The 20,413-nt window shown below is 39.0% G+C and overlaps 3 protein-coding genes across 5 annotated transcripts; 2 read left to right on the top strand and 1 right to left on the bottom strand.

The window, feature by feature from the left end:
- The first annotated feature begins 3,050 nt into the window (after positions 1–3,050).
- Positions 3,051–6,071, top strand: LOC107043235 (nucleolar protein 14 homolog). The gene is made up of 2 exons (XM_015264625.1): positions 3,051–3,187; positions 3,323–6,071. The coding sequence occupies exon 2, from the start codon at positions 3,330–3,332 to the stop codon at positions 6,069–6,071; it is 2,742 nt and encodes a 913-aa protein (XP_015120111.1). The 5' UTR covers positions 3,051–3,187; positions 3,323–3,329.
- A 202-nt stretch (positions 6,072–6,273) lies between these two features.
- LOC107043236 (E3 ubiquitin-protein ligase MARCH5) lies at positions 6,274–8,684 on the top strand. Its single transcript, XM_015264626.1, has 2 exons — positions 6,274–6,486; positions 6,814–8,684. The coding sequence occupies exon 2, from the start codon at positions 6,858–6,860 to the stop codon at positions 8,163–8,165; it is 1,308 nt and encodes a 435-aa protein (XP_015120112.1). The 5' UTR covers positions 6,274–6,486; positions 6,814–6,857; the 3' UTR covers positions 8,166–8,684.
- A 2,161-nt stretch (positions 8,685–10,845) lies between these two features.
- On the bottom strand, positions 10,846–20,334 carry LOC107043273 (proteoglycan Cow). Of its 3 annotated transcripts, none has more exons than XM_015264697.2 (11): positions 20,133–20,334; positions 19,801–19,962; positions 16,021–16,078; positions 15,226–15,328; positions 14,959–15,084; positions 14,600–14,745; positions 14,256–14,419; positions 13,862–14,096; positions 13,615–13,774; positions 13,218–13,444; positions 10,846–13,096 (listed from the first exon to the last, which is right to left on the bottom strand). In XM_015264697.2, exons 2-11 carry the CDS (start codon positions 19,906–19,908, stop codon positions 12,948–12,950), a joined length of 1,476 nt encoding a protein of 491 aa, XP_015120183.1. In that variant the 5' UTR covers positions 19,909–19,962; positions 20,133–20,334; the 3' UTR covers positions 10,846–12,947. The 3 variants fall into 3 exon arrangements, with proteins under 3 accessions (XP_015120183.1, XP_015120185.1, XP_015120184.1); XM_015264699.2 differs by having other exon boundaries at positions 20,150–20,334; XM_015264698.2 differs by lacking the exon at positions 20,133–20,334 and having other exon boundaries at positions 19,801–20,101.
- Between the last annotated feature and the right edge of the window lie 79 nt (positions 20,335–20,413).

Below are 20,413 nucleotides of genomic sequence, written 5' to 3'. Positions count from 1 at the left end.
ACTTGCCCCGGAAATGCAGAAATAAAAAAATTTTTTTTTTGCACCCAGAGCCAAAGTGCCATATTTAGGCTTTTTTCGGGGGGAAAGTCGACTTTCGCCAAAATCGAATTTTTCCGCCGAGTGAAAGTCGATTCTGTATTTTCTGGCCCGCCTAATGCCACTGAGGCCCTCACTTGCCCCGGAAATGCAGAAATAAAAAAATTTTTTTTTTGCACCCAGAGCCAAAGTGCCATATTTAGGCTTTTTTCGGGGGGAAAGTCGACTTTCGCCAAAATCGAATTTTTCCGCCGAGTGAAAGTCGATTCTGTATTTTCTGGCCCGCCTAATGCCACTGAGGCCCTCACTTGCCCCGGAAATGCAGAAATAAAAAAATTTTTTTTTTGCACCCAGAGCCAAAGTGCCATATTTAGGCTTTTTTCGGGGGGAAAGTCGACTTTCGCCAAAATCGAATTTTTCCGCCGAGTGAAAGTCGATTCTGTATTTTCTGGCCCGCCTAATGCCACTGAGGCCCTCACTTGCCCCGGAAATGCAGAAATAAAAAAATTTTTTTTTTGCACCCAGAGCCAAAGTGCCATATTTAGGCTTTTTTCGGGGGGAAAGTCGACTTTCGCCAAAATCGAATTTTTCCGCCGAGTGAAAGTCGATTCTGTATTTTCTGGCCCGCCTAATGCCACTGAGGCCCTCACTTGCCCCGGAAATGCAGAAATAAAAAAATTTTTTTTTTGCACCCAGAGCCAAAGTGCCATATTTAGGCTTTTTTCGGGGGGAAAGTCGACTTTCGCCAAAATCGAATTTTTCCGCCGAGTGAAAGTCGATTCTGTATTTTCTGGCCCGCCTAATGCCACTGAGGCCCTCACTTGCCCCGGAAATGCAGAAATAAAAAAATTTTTTTTTTGCACCCAGAGCCAAAGTGCCATATTTAGGCTTTTTTCGGGGGGAAAGTCGACTTTCGCCAAAATCGAATTTTTCCGCCGAGTGAAAGTCGATTCTGTATTTTCTGGCCCGCCTAATGCCACTGAGGCCCTCACTTGCCCCGGAAATGCAGAAATAAAAAAATTTTTTTTTTGCACCCAGAGCCAAAGTGCCATATTTAGGCTTTTTTCGGGGGGAAAGTCGACTTTCGCCAAAATCGAATTTTTCCGCCGAGTGAAAGTCGATTCTGTATTTTCTGGCCCGCCTAATGCCACTGAGGCCCTCACTTGCCCCGGAAATGCAGAAATAAAAAAATTTTTTTTTTGCACCCAGAGCCAAAGTGCCATATTTAGGCTTTTTTCGGGGGGAAAGTCGACTTTCGCCAAAATCGAATTTTTCCGCCGAGTGAAAGTCGATTCTGTATTTTCTGGCCCGCCTAATGCCACTGAGGCCCTCACTTGCCCCGGAAATGCAGAAATAAAAAAATTTTTTTTTTGCACCCAGAGCCAAAGTGCCATATTTAGGCTTTTTTCGGGGGGAAAGTCGACTTTCGCCAAAATCGAATTTTTCCGCCGAGTGAAAGTCGATTCTGTATTTTCTGGCCCGCCTAATGCCACTGAGGCCCTCACTTGCCCCGGAAATGCAGAAATAAAAAAATTTTTTTTTTGCACCCAGAGCCAAAGTGCCATATTTAGGCTTTTTTCGGGGGGAAAGTCGACTTTCGCCAAAATCGAATTTTTCCGCCGAGTGAAAGTCGATTCTGTATTTTCTGGCCCGCCTAATGCCACTGAGGCCCTCACTTGCCCCGGAAATGCAGAAATAAAAAAATTTTTTTTTTGCACCCAGAGCCAAAGTGCCATATTTAGGCTTTTTTCGGGGGGAAAGTCGACTTTCGCCAAAATCGAATTTTTCCGCCGAGTGAAAGTCGATTCTGTATTTTCTGGCCCGCCTAATGCCACTGAGGCCCTCACTTGCCCCGGAAATGCAGAAATAAAAAAATTTTTTTTTTGCACCCAGAGCCAAAGTGCCATATTTAGGCTTTTTTCGGGGGGAAAGTCGACTTTCGCCAAAATCGAATTTTTCCGCCGAGTGAAAGTCGATTCTGTATTTTCTGGCCCGCCTAATGCCACTGAGGCCCTCACTTGCCCCGGAAATGCAGAAATAAAAAAATTTTTTTTTTGCACCCAGAGCCAAAGTGCCATATTTAGGCTTTTTTCGGGGGGAAAGTCGACTTTCGCCAAAATCGAATTTTTCCGCCGAGTGAAAGTCGATTCTGTATTTTCTGGCCCGCCTAATGCCACTGAGGCCCTCACTTGCCCCGGAAATGCAGAAATAAAAAAATTTTTTTTTTGCACCCAGAGCCAAAGTGCCATATTTAGGCTTTTTTCGGGGGGAAAGTCGACTTTCGCCAAAATCGAATTTTTCCGCCGAGTGAAAGTCGATTCTGTATTTTCTGGCCCGCCTAATGCCACTGAGGCCCTCACTTGCCCCGGAAATGCAGAAATAAAAAAATTTTTTTTTTGCACCCAGAGCCAAAGTGCCATATTTAGGCTTTTTTCGGGGGGAAAGTCGACTTTCGCCAAAATCGAATTTTTCCGCCGAGTGAAAGTCGATTCTGTATTTTCTGGCCCGCCTAATGCCACTGAGGCCCTCACTTGCCCCGGAAATGCAGAAATAAAAAAATTTTTTTTTTGCACCCAGAGCCAAAGTGCCATATTTAGGCTTTTTTCGGGGGGAAAGTCGACTTTCGCCAAAAACGAATTGCTATCGAGTGGTGATAAATTTTTTTGGAAATAGTGCAATAGAGGGGATAACGCCTTTTTTTTCAGAGGTGATTTGTCAAAAATTTATTTTAAAAAAAGTACTAACTATCAAATGTTTTTTATTAGCTCGCAATTTTCTTCAAAACTACTTCAATGAGGAAAAAAATAAAAATTTGGAATATCTATACATGAGGCGCTAATTGATCGGATCTCTTTATTGCTCTAGTTCGATACTTGGAATGAGAATAATACCGCCATCTCTCAATGTCTCGGACTAGAAAATTCGGTTAGTAAGATTTTTTCAGAAGAAGTCTACAATGTCGAGCCCTATTCAACCGACCCCCCCAATCCTTTAACCAAAGAAATATTCAACACATGGAACATAACCTCGCTGAATGTACACGCGTGTGTTTGCGCTCATTCAAGAAATTCTTTGCTCTAAATTACAACAAACCTACGCGTTTTATTCTACTGAAAACCCTAATGATTAGTATTAGTGATCAGAATTAAAAGTAAGTTGCTCTAAAATTCCAAAACTTTCATTCAATTTCATCCACTAACTATATTTCTAATTTCACCCCCATAAAAAATCCTGTCATGATAATGAAGTAATTTTTTTTTATTTATTTTTCCTACAATTTTTGCAGACTCAATATGGTGAAAACGAAAAATAAAAAGAAAAACCTATCGGAGACAGCAGTCCAGAAGAAAAAACAGGAGAGTAAAAAGCCGATAAACCCCTTTGAAGTGCATATAAATAAAGACAAGCAAAAAGTGCTAGGTCGTAAGGGTAAAGCTGACCGGGGATTGCCAGGTGTAGCCCGAACGAAAGCAATCAACAAACGTAAGCATACGTTGCTCCAGGAATTCAGCCAACGTGACAAGGATAATGTGTTCATGGACAAAAGAATTGGGGAGAGGAATGCCTCAATGTCCCAGGAGGAGAAGGCGATGGCGAGATACGCAGCTGAGCAAATTAAAACCCACAAAAAGAAGAATATTTACAGTCTGAATGATGAAGAGGTGTTGACACACAGGGGACAAACCCTGGAGGAAATCGAGAAATTCGAGGACCCAAAGAGTGACGATGACTTCAGTGACGACGAAAATAATAAAGGACATTTAGACAAAAAGTTCGTGACTGATGCTCACTTTGGTGGAGGAATTCTGTCGAAGCCAGATGGGACTCTATCCAGAAAGGACCTGATAGAACAATTGATCGTTGAATCGAAGAAACGAAAGGCGGAGAAGCAGAAAATCCGAGAGCAGACGATTAATTTGACTGAGAAACTTGATACAGAGTGGAAGGATCTGCTTCCTCTGATGGCTGCATCGAAAAAATCCACTGAGGAGACGGTTGAAAAGCCAAAGGCTGATGATTATGACATTGCTGTTAGAGAATTGAAGTTTGAGAGTAGGGGAATGCCCTCTGACAGATTAAAATCAGAGGAGGAAATCATGAAGGAGGAGAAGGAGAAGCTCGAGGCACTCGAGCAAGACAGGCTGATGAGAATGAAGGGTTTCTTGGAGGAGAGTGATGGGAGGAATAAGCACAAGTCTGCTGATGATCTTGACGATGGGTTCAGGGTTGAGGACATCGAGGAGGATGATACGTTGGCTTATGATGAGGATGGAGTTGTTAGGAATGGAAAGAAAATGGACAAGTCTGAGGGGAGTGAGTCGGAAGGGGATGATAATCGTGATAATGATGATGATGATGAAGAAGAGGATTCAGAAGGTGAAGAAAGTACACAGGAAGATGAAGAAAAAGAAAAAGGAGATGAAGAAGAAGAAATTGAAAATGGAAAAAGTCAAGAGACGAATGGAAATCCTCAACAGTCAGAAGCAAATGATGATGAATCAGAAGATTCTGGGGAAGAAGAAGACGACAATTTATCTGATCTGAAAGGATCTGAGTCCTCCAGTGAGGACGAAGAGGCATCAAAGATCACTGAGGAGCAAAATCCATCACAAAAATCCACATCTGACCATCCCAAACCTCCAGCACTTGCTGCAGACTCCGAGAGACTCCAAAAAATCCGCGAAGACCTCCAAAAGCGCAAGGAGATCATGGAGAAGGCTCGACAGGAGCTCCCCTACACCTACAAGGCTCCTGAAACTTTTGAACACCTCAATAATCTCCTTAAATCTCAAAAACCAGACTATCAATCCATCATCCTAGAGAGAATAGTAAAATGCAATCACTGGACCCTGGGCCAGGGCAATCGAGAAAAGCTCTGCAAAGTGTTTGAATTCCTTCTCCAATACATAATGGATTGTGCTCACATCAGTGATAACAACAATCCCGAGGACATCATCAAGTGTTTCGAGATATTCGACAGAATTTCCCCTCATCTATTCGACTTGGCGCAGGCGAATTGCTTCACCACAGCGACATGTGTCCAAAATCTGTTGAAAGAACGTCATGAAAAATTCGAGAAAAATCAGAAAAAGTTTCCAGACTTGGATACATTAATTCTCTTCAAAATTATCTCATTATTATTTCCAACTTCGGACTTTAGACATCCAGTTGTTACTCCAGCCATAGTCTTCATGTCGCAGATACTGTTGAGGTGTAAAGTCAAGTCAAAATTACATATTTCAAAGGGATTGTTTGTTTCTACGTTGATGCTGGAGTATACCGTGTTGAGCAAGAGGTTTTCACCTGCTGTTATCAATTTTCTTCGAGGAATCATTTATTTGGGGACTGTGAAGCCTCCTCTGCTGATACTGAAGATTGTCCCCCCTTTCAAGAGAGCTGGAGATGTAGCTAATCTCCTTGTTCTCCAGGAGGATCAGACGAGTCTGGAGATCAATCATCTTGGTGCACATATGAGGGCTGGAGATCTGGTTGACGGTGACATTGACGATGAGTTCCGAATTCGGGCGTTTTTAACTGCTGTTAATTTAGCTGAAGAATTTTCGAAGCAATTGGGGGAGTTGGAAGCAGTTTATTCCATCTTCGAACCAATCATTAATTTGTTGAACATAAATTCATATGGGAAATACCCTGAGAATATTCGTAAACATGTGGAGAGGGTGTCGAAGGATCTTCTAGCGTTGGAGGACAAACAACTGGAGTATCTGGTGAAAGCGAAGAAGAAGCCGAAGGCATTGAGGCTGTACGAACCTAGGATAGAGAGAGTCTACGATGGCAAAAAGCACAGACCAATGTCCAAGGAGAAGGCAGAAAAAGAGAAATTAATGCATAAACTCAAGAAGGAGATGAAGGGAGCCATCAGAGAAGTCAGGAGAGATGCTGCATTCTTGGCCAAAGTGCAGATTAAAAATCAAATTAAGAGTGACACTGAGCGTAAACGAAAGGTCCGGGAGATTATGAATGAGGGGGCTGTTCAACAAGCGGAATTGAATGAATTCAAGAGGAAAAAGAAATGATTGAATTTAATTGATTTTTTATGCTTGTGAATAAATGAAAATATTTATAATTTTAATTGTCATATTTTTAATTTTTTATCCTAAAAAAATTCAAGTTGGTGATAGAATAAATCGTCAAAATATATTCGAAACTAGCGCACCTCGTGTCGATTATGGCGCCATTTACCCGAATCTCTCCACTACCAACATGAACCTACAAAAATAAATTACATCGTAGTACCCCCTTCCAAAGTGAGAGGATGGACCTTGGTTCGTTCAAATCATTGTCATCATAATCTATCAATGAAATTCATTGCAACTAGCCACTGAAAGCTACCTCAACAGTGCGATAAACCCATTCCCAGGACATTGTACTGTGCAGTGTTTTTTGAAATTCATCAAAATCCATGAAAACACACGAATGCAACCGTTAAAGGTACCATTGACCACTATCTCTATTTTTTTTTATCTTCATTACATTGTTACCACTCGAGCATTTTGTGGACATACCCTGATACGATTAAAATTCGTTCTCTGACAATGGAAATGGGGAAGATTCCTCACATATGGACATTGTGATTGGTAGTGTAACTAGCTGTCTTGGGTTGCTCTTGGTTAACCTCACACGAGTATTTATATCCCAATATTGTGTTAATTGATACCCCAAGGACTCATTCATAAATTTTTTTTCAGCCTCGTTAATTCAAAATATCTACAATTCCCTCTCTCATTTACATATTAATGCACTTATGATAATTTCCAGATGAAGAAGTGATAACGAATGCCTGAGACTCGGAAAATCATAACATGTCGAATGACAGTCCCCACCCCGGCCCGGAGAATCTCCAGGAAATTGAAATGGACTCTCCCCCAACACCACTGACCGGCTTTCGTCTTCCAAGGGTCCAGATGCCCTTTCAAAGGTTAAATGAGTCAACACAGTCAGAATCTGCCGCGAGGGCCCTGAGATACAGGAGCAGAGCAGTGAGATTCCATCCACCTACAGACCTATCGAATCAACCTGACATGTCAGACAGGGAGTACATTCTGGTGGAGCCATCGAACCAGGGACTTCGAAGAGACTGCAACAGTGACTCCTTCGACGTGTCAGATACCCAAGCAGCTGCTATATCGTCCGAGGAGGAATTGACCTGCAATTCCACCTCGAATATCGATCAAGAATTATCCATAGATGTTACTGATGGTGCATCAACTCCGAATCACACGTCAGCCAGTGCCTCGACATTGAGCTCTGACGACGATAAGCGATACTGTTGGGTATGTTTTGCCACTGACGAGGACGATGCAACAGCCTCGTGGGTCAAGCCATGTCACTGTCGTGGAACGACAAAGTGGGTCCACCAAGGATGCATACAACGGTGGGTCGATGAGAAGCAGAAGGGGAGAGCTGGGGCGTACGTCGCCTGTCCCCAGTGTAACACAGAGTACATCATTGTTTATCCGAATATGGGTCCTTTAGTCGTGATTCTGGACACAATCGATGGAGTTATATTTCGAGTGTGTCCGTTCATAGCTGCCAGTATCGTGGTTGGATCTATTTATTGGACAGCTGTGACATACGGAGCTGTCACAGTGATGCAAGTCGTTGGACACAAGGATGGGCTCACGATGATGGAGCAGGCGGATCCACTGGTGCTATTGGTCGGTTTGCCAACCATTCCAATTATGCTAGTGCTTGGGAAAATGCTCAGGTGGGAGGACCAGGCCCTGAGCTTGCTCAGGAGACACGCCTGCAAGGTACCTATTCTCAGGCATTTTTTGCCCAGCACCTATGCCATTGACGACAGAACACAGTCACACGATGTACCACCCATGTCAGATCCAGTTTCGGCTACTAGGGTTCTATGTGGAGCCCTACTGCTACCCACTATTGCCAGTATTTGTGGGAGAATATTCTTCGAGAGCATTCATTCTAATTTTCAACGCACTTTACTGGGGGGCATTGCATTCATCACGATTAAGGGGGCGTTTAAAATATATCATAAACAACAGCAGTATGTGAGACAGTGCCAGAGGCGGATTATGGATTATACGGAGAGCAATGTCGCCATGTACAAGAGACAACAAAATTCAGAGAACAGTCAGACTAGCTAAATTGTGGAGATGCATCACGAGTGGGTTTAGGGGGGCTACACGCGGTGGAATTAATTGGTTAATTAATTTCGATGGAGTTTTTTCGGAGGATGAATCAGTTGTAAAGAGTCGCATTATTGATGAGATTGTAATGATATAGACAGTTTTAGGTGAACGAGGCAATTATCAATATGGAGAATTTTTATTTTTGTTCTATAGACGATTTATCTGTTCATCGTATTGTCATCGTTTTATACAGCCCGAAAGATAATGAAATAAATAATGATAAAACGCGAATTCTCGTTGACATTGTCGTATTATGATGGGCCTCGTGAGGAAGAAAGGACATTGAGTAGATTATCCATATCCCATGAAAGATAAATAGGAATGTAATTACTCCTTTCATTCCTACGTAATGGAGAATTTGTTGATGCGCGGAGTTTTTTTTTCAAACTGAATTCATGACGAATTTTATTTTATGATAAAGGTGTAGATAATGGAAATAAATTTCAGCTTGGTTCAGAGCATTTATAAAATGTGGATACGCGTGATTTATATTGGTTCCCTAGCTTCCTAACATCCTCTCTTATTAATTTCTAATCATCCATCGCGTAGATCAGCAATTAAAAAGCTACAGAATTGAATTTTAAGGACTCACCGGTGATGAATCGTACAGCTGCAGCTGGAGATGATGTGCAGTCAGCCTCAGGACTTCGTTCCATCTCGTTCAGAAGTCGTAACACTTCACTGACACTGTAATACACTAACGCACTAGTGGGGAAATTTTGTTTTTGATAAATACGATGAATTTCATCAGAAAATCAGTTTATCACACTTCACTCATATTTTACTCTTATTTTAATTTTATACAGCCCGGAATGGACGATAAGAAAATTGGAATAATCGTTGGGGAAGAATTTAACAAAAAAATCACTTTTTCACACTTCACTCGCGATTTTCAAAATCGAATACCCGGACGAAAATACTCGCGATACTTCACACACCGACCACCATCTTGTGGATTTACCAACCCGTCGGTATTAACGAAACTCACGGATATACTTCACTACACTTCATAACCCCAAAATAATTATTAAAAAAATATATTAATAGTTATTAATCAGTTTTGTTAATTGTTCGTTTTTTTTCACTTTTTAAATCAATTTTTGATTCATTAAAAAGTCAATGGAGTCGTTTAAATATGTAAAACACTCGTCCCTTTGTCCAGAATTACACAACAGGCGCCATCTTGCGAGTCCACAAAGATATTGAGAGAATTTTGGCGAGTAGAACTTTGAAATTGTTCTACTGTGTGTAATTCAGCAAAATCAGCATCAAATTTATCATAAAATCGTTACTGTCTCTTATTCATCATCAGTTATGGCATTATCAATAATTATTCTGATGAGTTTACCCTCATTTTCCTCGACAATACGTAGAACAATAGCCAAATCCGTTGTTTTCTACCACAGATCCGGCGCCAACTCGAATCTGCGCGGAGATGTTGCGCGATGGACTCGACGTTTTTTGTCAATTTTTATTTTCGTCCCAGCGCTTGTAATTTACGAGAATTCTCCCAAACTTCATCATTAAACCGTTGCTGACGACGATCATTAGTTAATTAGAGTAGTATTAGTAATTATTTCAATGATTTCACCCTCTTTTTCCGCGAAAATACGTAGAACAACAGCCAAACGCGTTTCGTCCTGCAAGTGACTGGGCGCCATCTTGAATGTGCGTGGAAACATTGCGCGATGGACTAGATGTTTTTGTCGATTTTTATTTTCGTCCTAGCGCTTGTAATTCAGGAGAATTCTCCCCAACTTCATCATTAAATCGTTGCTGACGACCATCATTAGTTAATTAGAGTAGTATTAGTAATTATTTTAATGATTTCACCCTCTTTTTCCGCGAAAATACGTAGAACAGTGGCCAAACGCGTTGCTGCCTGCTAGTGACTCTGCGCCATCTTGAATGTGCGCGGAAACGTTGCGCGATGGACTCGATCTTTTTTGTCAATTTTATTTCGCCCCAGCGCTTGTAATTCGGGAGAATTCTCCTCAAATTCATCATCAAATCGTTGCTAACGACGATCATTAATTAATTAGAGTAGTATTAGAAATTATTTAAATGATTTCACCCTCATTTTCTGCGAAAATACGTAGAACAGTGGCCAAACGTGTTGCTGCCTGCCAGTGACTCGGCGCCATCTTGAGTGTGCGCGGAATGGTTGCGTGATGGACTAGATGTTACTTTGTCAATTTTTATATTTCGTCCTAGCGCTCGTAATTCAGGAGAATATTCGCCAAATTCATTATCAAATCGTTGCTAACGATGATAGTTAGTCAACTTGACTAATATTACTAATTATTTTGATGATTTTACCCTCGTTTTCGTCGAAAATACGGAGAGCAATAGTCAGGCGCGTGGTTTTCTGCTAGAGACTCGTCGCCATCTTGAACCTGCGCACTAACGTTGCGCGAAGGATCCCCCATCGGAGTGCGCATGCGTGGGACTTTCAAATGAGAAAATAAATTGTCTGGAAACCCCGGCGAAAATTAGTTTTTATTTTTGTTAATTTAGGAAAATTAAATAAAAATAAAAGTCAAAAATAATTAACTTAACTGTCGGGTTAGGTTATCAATAATTCGTTGGAAAAATCCCTTGGCTATTCGTAGTAATGTTCCAAATTTCAAACGAATTGAACAAAAATTCTACAACAATCTTTATTCATAAAGAAATCTTACAGCCACATTGTACATTATCTAATAAATATGTGAAGATTCTACGATAGCCTGGAAATCAAGTAGAAATTCTCGAGGGCACAATGCAATTAATCATTGTGATTAGTATTTTATGTAATTATATGTTTTCATACTTCACCTAAGAATTAATCATCGCAGTACCAAGTTTGTTCCTATATAATTGTTTGTTCATTACTGTATTATAATCAATATATACACATGAAACATCTTTGACCTGTTGAAGAGAATGACAAATAATTTTGATCGTTCTTATATAATTAGATGTATATTTTGACAAAGCTAAAAATTCATGCTGACACACTCATCTCACTGCAACTTATTTTAAGTGACTGCGATGACAATATCTTCAACTATGGAGTATTCCACGTTTGCCAATAATTTTTCCTGAAGTGTTTTATTGGCTCTCACAAATTCTCAGCAGTCTCTGGTCTAGTATACGGTTCATTAGATAATAATATATTATAATCAATTCAAAAGTAGACGAAAATTGATTCTAATCACTTAATCAATAATAATTAATTACTTAATCAATTAACGCACTATTTTACAATGTAATTAGTATCCTGAATTTTAGGAATCATACAGACGTAATAAATGGTGATTATTGACGTTTACAGTATTGGAATGATCTTTTAGGTAAATCTTCACATATGCTGAAGGGTTGGAGCGAATAATTGATCAATATTTGCAGAATTCAAAAAATTCAATCAACCATAAGCACTTAGTTTTATAAATTGAAAACAAAATCAAAGAAAAACAATAAATAACGCTTGGACTAAGTGAAGTTCCTGAAATGATCACAAAAAATAAAATATGCACAGTAGGGACGGAAGAACTGTATGCGATGACAGTTAATTTTTTACGTTGCAGCCTTTCCAAATAATTCTCTATTCACAATATTACACCAATGTTCTTGCAATTAATTTCGTCTACACGTTATACATATATTCCAATCTCTATTCCACTAAATTCATACCACAATAAGTTCTTCTACTTTGATTGTGATCAAGTAAAAATACTTGTCCATTATTTGGATTAAATTTAAGTTAACCCATGTTATTTTCTTCTCCTGTTCGTCTAAAGGTATGAAAATTCTTTTGCTTTCCTCGTACTAATTATCGCGTGTGAAAAAAATAAAAATGAGATTTAATAATTACGTGTTTTTGTAGTCAGTGGCGAAGTGTACCTGGACGAAATATCTGGCAACGTATACGGTCGTTGAATCAGAGTAAGAACGGAAAATAGTATGTATATGTTCTCTTTCTACTTACGATTTATTTATTTTACACTAGTAAGTCTTTGACTTGGGATTTTTATATGAAATTGACTTCAATTCGAAAGTAATGAAGCATTTTTGTGAGCACATTTGCAACACTGACAAAGCATTTTCCTCTACTTTTATCATTTTGAAAGAGATCAAATTCTATCATTAGTGCCATAAAATTTCCGATGCACAAAGATTCACCTCAGTGTTGTTCAACCCAACTGTATTCAGAATCTGCCCTGCTATTAAATTCTAATGATTGATGACCATCGCACAAATTTCCACAGAATATATACTGTCTTTTTCTATGGCATTCCTTCTCCTGTCATTATTGTGCATGAATTTCATGTACGTCATACATGCAGTCAGATTGTTTACTCATTGCCTCTGTTGACCTCACTCTCATTAAATTCACACTACCATTCTACGTGTTTTCTATTCATACTGAAAGGAACTATTGTGGAGATGAAATGTTTTGAAATTCATTGAAGAATCTTCTCTATTTCAAAAATTTCTCAAAATCAATACATCTTTCTATACTCAATTATTGTTTTCTCTCTTCAATCCTATTTGCGTATGGCTTAAAGTTCATTCTCGAATGTTGCCTCACATTAATGTTCAGCTGCAAACTTTACGGAAGAGAAGATTTTCTTCAAATACGCCGTAGAAAAACGTGGAAAAAATCCCCCGCCCCAAGTGAACAATGTGTGATCGCCTCCTCATAGTTTCAACATGCGAGGCGATGGAATGAAAGTGAGTTTTTTCCCCTTTAATCTAAAAATCGAGAGGTTGATCGGCCGATCCTTCAAGATCATTGACAGAACCTGTGTCGGAATCTTCATCATCATTATCCATTTCAATGTTTTCTATATTCACGCTGTTCGTTTTTAGACTGTCATTGGTAATTTTATTGAAAATGCCATCTGCAAGACAATAAAAATAATAATTTTGTCTAACACTCATGTTACTGGAAAATACTAATGAAAAGTTTTTTAAAATTATTATTCTTTGCACATAAATCTGCTGAATTGAAGAGATATTTACCACAATTGGGTTTAAATCCTCGAGTGCGTGTTCCCGCAAATTCCACGCCATGGGGATCGACACACCAGCAGAGTCCAAGACCACTGTGACACTGAACACTTCGGAAGTAGCCTCGCGAATCACACATGGGTGCGACGTCGGGTGATGTACGTCTGCGAACAGCAGCGCACGGTCTCTCGGCTTTTGAAAAACAGGCACACCATTCTTGGCCACTTATAGAAATATCTCTGCAATTTTTTAATATATTATTAAATTTGGGAATGATCAGATCAATCGACCAAAACCATTGGATCATATCATTTAAGAGGAATAAAATTTTAAAATAGAGTTTATAAATTTAGGAATTTATTATATTAGAGCAATGATTGAAAATGTCAGTGGTTAATTAGTAACTAACCCATTCGTGTCACAAGCATCGATGAATGGCTTGAGACAGGGCTCATTCTGATCATGCTCAAGTCCGTAGAGTTCAGAAAGTGAGATTTTGCGATCTCCATCGGTATCAAAATGTCCAAACATCCACCTCACTTCAGTCTGACATCCAGTGGGGAAGTGCCCTGCTAAAACCAGTTGAAATAGAATAACATAACTCCAATTTGATGATTAACATGTGAGATTGCTATTAAGGCATGGAAATCACTTGCCTTTAGACTTGGTATGTTGCCGACGATACTTGGCATCGGCCATCACTACTGAAAACCAATCCAGTAGACGATTTGCCATTTCCGACTTTGATGCTGATGAACAGTCATTAGTCCCGGGTATATTTGACTTTGATTCTGCTGCATCAAAAGTCGACTTCACTGTCACTGAACTTTTATTTATTTCATTGCCCATAGAGTGTTTTATGTCTTCCTCGTACTTTTTATACCCTAAGCCCTGTGCAGAAATGATTAACTATTGTCAATAAAATGTGTATAGGCAAAGGGAATCAGTGCAATCTGATATTTTAGATTATTAATTCACTTTCTATTGTAGAATAACATGGAATGATAGCCAGAATTATCATATGAAATTGAATATATGAAATTTCCTCACCTTTATGCGTTTACCATATTTAAGATACTGGTAATGATGATTGTCGAAATTAAAATCACGGGGCATCAATGTAATGTCCCTGTTCCGTCCGAGTTTTCCTAATAATGATTTCTGGGGTTTGATTTGAAGGAACTTCTTAGTGTGAACGCGGAGATCTGATCCATCTGTTGGAGAAGAATAAGAGAAGAACAGTCAATTTAATTAATGGTGTGTGAAATTGATGAAATTAATTTCTCATCGTCAATTTCGATTTAAAATTGAGAAAAATTGAAGCTGTAATCATAAGATAGAATGCAAGACGAATATAATCATGTGTAACCAGTGATAATTTATTGCCTACTCACCTTTGCATGGACAAAAGCCTTTGCATGCTATATGAATCGATGTGTGATGAATGCAGTTGTGGTACTCGAGACGGCAGGGCGAACTGTAGGTACGGTTGTCAATTCCACAGAGGAAGTTTGGCTTCACGACCGGACACTCCTGGCACCTGAAATGGATTAATGCATTAATCACAGGAATCCTGATTTCAAGGGACGTCCGTCTGCGCGATCGGAGCAATAACTCCTGAATTCATGATAATTCAAATGATCTGCCGTCAAGATGCCTCAGCTACATTTATAGAATAATGTAAGCGTTTCCATATTTCAAGAACACATTTTTTATCGCCAGTTAAAAAGTATATTTATATTTCAACGCTCACTTGGACTCATCTTGATCCTCGTCATCATCCTCAGAGTCAAAAAATGCATCGTCATTTTCACTTTCAATTGAATTATCAGTGTGCATTCTTCTCTGATTATTCCGGGATTTCGGCATGACGATGTCTCTAAAACAACGAAAGTAAATTAACAAGAGACAAAATTACGGATATCAACTTGACAGGACTCGGAATTTTTCTCATCGGTCCAAAGTCTCCCTCAAGCGAGAGAGAAAATTAAATTGATGTGCAAATAATTGATTCACCTACCCCGATTTATGAAGCTCCTTTTTCGATACGCATACCGCGGTAAACGTATCTTCCAGCAAACAGAGCTCTTTCTTCTTACAGTTCAAAGGACGACATAGCTCACCTAAAAATTCGATGTACACCTCAATATGCAATAATAATAATGGCTATTATGAGCCATTACCAAACGGGAATGTTAACGCACTGTACAACAGTACTGTATAGCTTTGTAATGATTTGTTTATTTATTTATTTTTTCATTTATCAATACAGAAGGCAACAGGCGTCTGCAAAAATGTCGAGGCCTTATTTAAAGCCACCGGACATCAATTGCTTTGACGAGCACTTGATGTGCAATTCATTACATTTATTATTGTTTGAGAAAAATGTCCATTCGCAGGTGGAACATTTTCACTAGAACTTTTCCATCACTAGAATTTTGCTCCGTCTGTGTTATTTTTTTAAAATCCTACGAAAGTCGGAGGAAGTGAGATTAAGAGAAATATTTTTCACGAGATCAGACAAGACAAGTACATAGTTCTATAATAATAGAGGAAAGCTGCGACCCTTATCGTGTGTCCCACCTCGCGACAACTCAATTTTATGTGTGCGTTCCATTTTAATTTAAGGCACTTCTTCAGTCACTTGCAGATGGTGAAAACTTCGCAATGTCCTCGCTATTTTCGAAATATATGCATCGTCAACCATTTAGTTTTGTCATTTTTGGAATTTTGGTAATTTCTACCACAGTTCAATTGAGGAAGTACCTTAATTTAATTGTATAATTCTTCCTCGTTAAGTCTCAGTTTTACTTACTGTTTGGATCATTGATCCACAATTTTTTGTCACCCACTTTCAAAATTTTTGTGTCATCCTGAAACAGAAGAATACTAATGGATGGTTTTGTATTGGATTTCCAGGAAATGAGTGTCGGTGGAGTGATTTGAATATTCATCAATTATTAAGCGTACTCGCTACTAATGAAAGCAACTGTAACTCTAAAATTACAGCCCCTAGCGGTCGGCGCGATTTGTGAACCGCACGTTGATAAAAAAATCCAATTTTCCGACTAGGGCATTAACGTAGGCTTAAAATAAATAAATAAATGAATGAATACATGAATAAATAAATAAATAAATAAATAAATGATGATAATTCTGATCCTATTTATTCTGGAATCAATACCTTCCACATATTATTCTCTCTTTTGGGTTCCTTCTTCCATGCATAGTATATTGAATTCGGCCCAAGAGACGTGAGTAAATATTCATAAGAATTTCGACCAGTGGCGTTTGTCCGAATAATAACCACCTCTGATAACTTAATTTATCAATGATTATAATGACATAGTTGTGCGCACCCTATATAATAACTGCGCATGTGCGAAATAAATGCGATTACCGCGACGATTACAGCCGTTTGTGATGAGAACAGCGTAGGGTTGCGTAAGCTGTGCATCCGTTTTCGCCTTCACACTCCTTTATCCGTGCACAACATATCATATGCTCATACCCTTGTAGGGGAGGATGGGGCAAAACGGTCCCCCTTCAATCGTCAATATTTTCCGATTCAATAATCCGATTGGGATGAGTTAGAGCTCGTTTTGAAGAATGAAAAATTATCTTCAAAAGTTGAAACTGGGAATTTTCACAATGTCATTCACAAGTTATTGACAATTGAAGGGGGGCCGTTTTGCCCCACCCTCCCCTATTCATCTCTAGCCACAGTCATCCAATATTATATGAACGAATGTTGTTCAATGTTTTCCATTTTTACTGAGTTTTCACACACAGCCAGCGTAGTCTGAATTTTATTGCATTTAATTTTATTCACACTCAATTCTTTTAGAAGAACCCAAAAAAATTATTGTCGGGTCAATAATTCAATTTTGAATGAATGTTGCAAACATTATTACGCTAAAGAGTGGGAGATAATCTAATCGAAAGCTCTAAAACCCCAGCATCAATTATGAAATAATTATCATCGTTACATGTGCATGCGCGTCTGACCAAACATACAGTTGTACTACTCGTCTAAAATTTCAGGCATTTTAGAACATTTCTGATGTGAGCAATTAATAAATCTATCTACTAATTGATGTGGTGGTGTCGAAAGAGAAGTGGACTTTAAGTAAAGATATCATCTGAATTTTCTCTCCTATTTTTATCGTCTGTCAAAGTTGTCATCTTCTTTTTCAGGGAGTGGAAGAGAATAAATTTCGGGACAAAAGTTTCTCTTCTATTTTTGTATCAGCCGAGCCGAACTAATTTGTAATGGAACAGGGGCTAAGTCCTAAATACGAAACCCATCTCCTCCCCTCGCCCCCAGCCATTTTCATCTCTAATTCTCTAAATTATTAGAATTAAATTTCTGTGGGAATAATGTCAATTGAAACGTTAAATTTATTCAGATGGTGGCGTAGCCATCGGGAAAGTGGCCATCCTTACTAAATTTTATTAACTAATAGCTCATTAATTAAGGCCTGGCACTAAAAATGTAACAAGATCTTTCGGCTATAAATTTCATCCTCTCATCCCCAAAAGGCGGACGGGAGTTCTGGGACATCCTGTATATCCTTCCGTTCCTCAGCCTTTGATACTACGTCCTGCATTATGCCCCTCGTTTTTGCGTAACCAATCCTCTTATATTGAACATTCGTTTGATTCAAGGACGACATTTCATTCTTGACGCAGTGCGCTTGGACGCATCGATCGCCGGTGAAATGTAAGTGCGCCATGGAGATAACTCATTCCGGAATACATACTACATGCACTTGAATTTTCATTGTCTTGTCGAACGGTGTAATTTGCGCACCGTCTGAGAAGAGCATAAAAAATTGGGACGTTCAGGCATCGCCTCAGTCCCAATGGGAAAACAATACCAATTTTACAACTTCATCATCTTTATAAGAATGAGTCTGGGGAATTCCGTGAATGGAATTCAGTGAATTCCTACCTAATCGTGAATTCTTCTAATGATTTTTGAAAATATAGAATACTATCGTTTGGCGAAATCTACGCCCACAAACCGCAATACTCTGAGGAAGTTCGTTTGTACAAGCCTATCGAATTACGATACGAGGTACCGATAGTGTCAAAAATCTATTTCCTACGCGGTACAACCGCACCATACAACCGCACCCCAGCGAGCGAGATATGAGGTCCTGCGATACTGTTGTTTATTAACTTGATAAAAAATGGAAGAATTTTCCTGGGAGTCAGCATCCAGAATACTTTGAATTAGAAAGTATAACAATATTGCTTGTGACTCAATTCATCCAAATAATATATCTATTTACAAATTTGTTCACTCAATGAAAAAAAAGTTACACTTAAAAATAGAAAATGTAAGACGCTTCAAGTGCAGAGTTTGACCGAAAAAGTTTTCCCCTGACGAAAAAGTTGGCCGATGCACCTGCGCTCTTTCAAAACAACACGGCAGCAAAGTAAGTAGTGGACATAAAACATAGAGGGATTAAAAATTGAAAGAAAAAGAAAACAAGCAGCAAGAGTGAAGGAGGAGTTAAATATAGAAAGAAGGCTTCTTCTTCTTCTGTCACCGTGAGTGTAGCACACTTTATATGCCAGAGAGGAGCGACAAACTTTTATGCTCCCCTGACACACGGGGATAGTACTATAGTATGTGAAAAAAACTTGATGTTTACATAAGAATGTTTTTCCATTTTCCGAAAATCAATTTTTTATGGTCAAAAAAATTCTGTAATTTTTTCAACTGATCGGGACCAATGTCGCAGATTTATCGTAAGAAAATGAACAATTTTTACTTATGCAGGGGCGCTCGGGGGATTTATTTTCATCGAATTAATAAATTAAACATTTCCAGGAAATATTGAAGATTTTTAAAAATTGGCGCCTGCTCATTTTTAAATAATCAGTTCCTGTTGAGGAATTAAAATCCTCATCAGCTTGAAGGATTTTAATGAACATCCTTAATTTGGAAAATGTTTTTCCCAGGGATTTATATTAATTTCTAGTGTTTCTAGCTTCTACCCGCAAAAACGCTTATAGCATCATTCAAGGTTCGAGCTTTTCATTATCATTCGCATGTGCCTCGAGTCACGTTGATTGATTTTCTTTATATTATCTAATTGTCCGTGTTCTACACAGGGGTTGAATAATCACGGTATTAAAAAAATTAGAAGATCAATTGAGCAAGCAGAAAAAAGCCACCTTCGCTTTGTTGTGTCACTTTCTTTTGTCGCACATAAAGAAGACGAAAAGAGAGAAAGAAAAATCGAACAGTTATCGCAAAAGCTGCGCAGAAATTATTTTACAAAATTGTCCTCTCCTTTCTCACGTCTCTTCGACTGGAAAAACATTATGAAAGAGAACAATACATAATGGCAATAATGATATTAGTGACTCCAAGCATGAACGCATATATAGTTTTCACATGAAAGCCATCAATGACGTTTTCATTCGTCCGTGAATTGGCAAAATATACGTCCTGATAATTTAATCTATTGTCCTTGATAATTTTTCCGCGAAATCGCTGAAAGACCTTCGAGCCTAAATTCAAATACGCTGATTTTCTCTGCTGTTATAATTTATACTTTGACTAGTTATGACTACTTACCTCTTCTGCAAACTCAAAATCACCATCGAACTTTCGTTTACAGTCAACACCAGTGATCACGATGACTGACACTGCAATCAGGAACACCCAGCATTCCAGCCGCCCCATGATTCACTTCTTTCAATGTTCACTATTTTTTCGACGCTTTCGCTTGCTTTCAACCTGCCACCATTTACAATGAATAAAATCGCAATAATTTCCCCAATCTCACCCTACCTTCTGCTTATTGTTTCTCTCGAATGGAAGAGAAAAACAGTAAAGCGAAGGTCTCGACGTGAAAGTATGGAAAATTCAGTGGAAAAACAAACTCGCACGATTACTCATTCACTTACAAAGAAAACGGAATTACCGAAAACACCGGTTAAGCCAGGCAAATCGCCAGTCAAATGGCAGGTGTGAGTGGCAATAATAAATAATTAAATTCAGTACTGCTCAATATTAAGTATCGAAAGAATTGTGACTGCGAGCGGAGGAAAAGGCATAGGATAATTCCCCGCCGACGCACTGACACACGGTGGGCGCCATTGGTTAGAAGCTCAGGATGTGCGCGCGCCTCTTCTTCACTGTATTTTCACAATACACTGATACATGAGGGAAATTTTGTGATCCTCTC

This window comes from Diachasma alloeum, unplaced genomic scaffold (genome assembly GCF_001412515.2).
Source record: "Diachasma alloeum isolate Michigan unplaced genomic scaffold, Dall2.0 Dall_scaffold_00557, whole genome shotgun sequence".
Classification (NCBI taxonomy): Eukaryota; Metazoa; Arthropoda; class Insecta; order Hymenoptera; family Braconidae; genus Diachasma; species Diachasma alloeum.
Note: the sequence above shows the minus strand (reverse complement) of the source record. Positions and strands in the feature narration are given on the sequence as shown.

Coding starts and splice junctions, on each gene's coding strand:
- LOC107043235 (XM_015264625.1), top strand. CDS start 3,330: ATGGTGAAAACGAAAAATAAAAAGAAAAACCTATCGGAGACAGCAGTC.
- LOC107043273 (XM_015264697.2), bottom strand. CDS start 19,908: ATGGGGCGGCTGGAATGCTGGGTGTTCCTGATTGCAGTGTCAGTCATC. Junction 15,085..15,225: donor AAGGAGCTTCATAAATCGGG/GTAGGTGAATCA, acceptor TCGTTGTTTTAG/AGACATCGTCATGCCGAAAT. Junction 14,097..14,255: donor AATATGGTAAACGCATAAAG/GTGAGGAAATTT, acceptor ATTTCTGCACAG/GGCTTAGGGTATAAAAAGTA.
- LOC107043236 (XM_015264626.1), top strand. CDS start 6,858: ATGTCGAATGACAGTCCCCACCCCGGCCCGGAGAATCTCCAGGAAATT.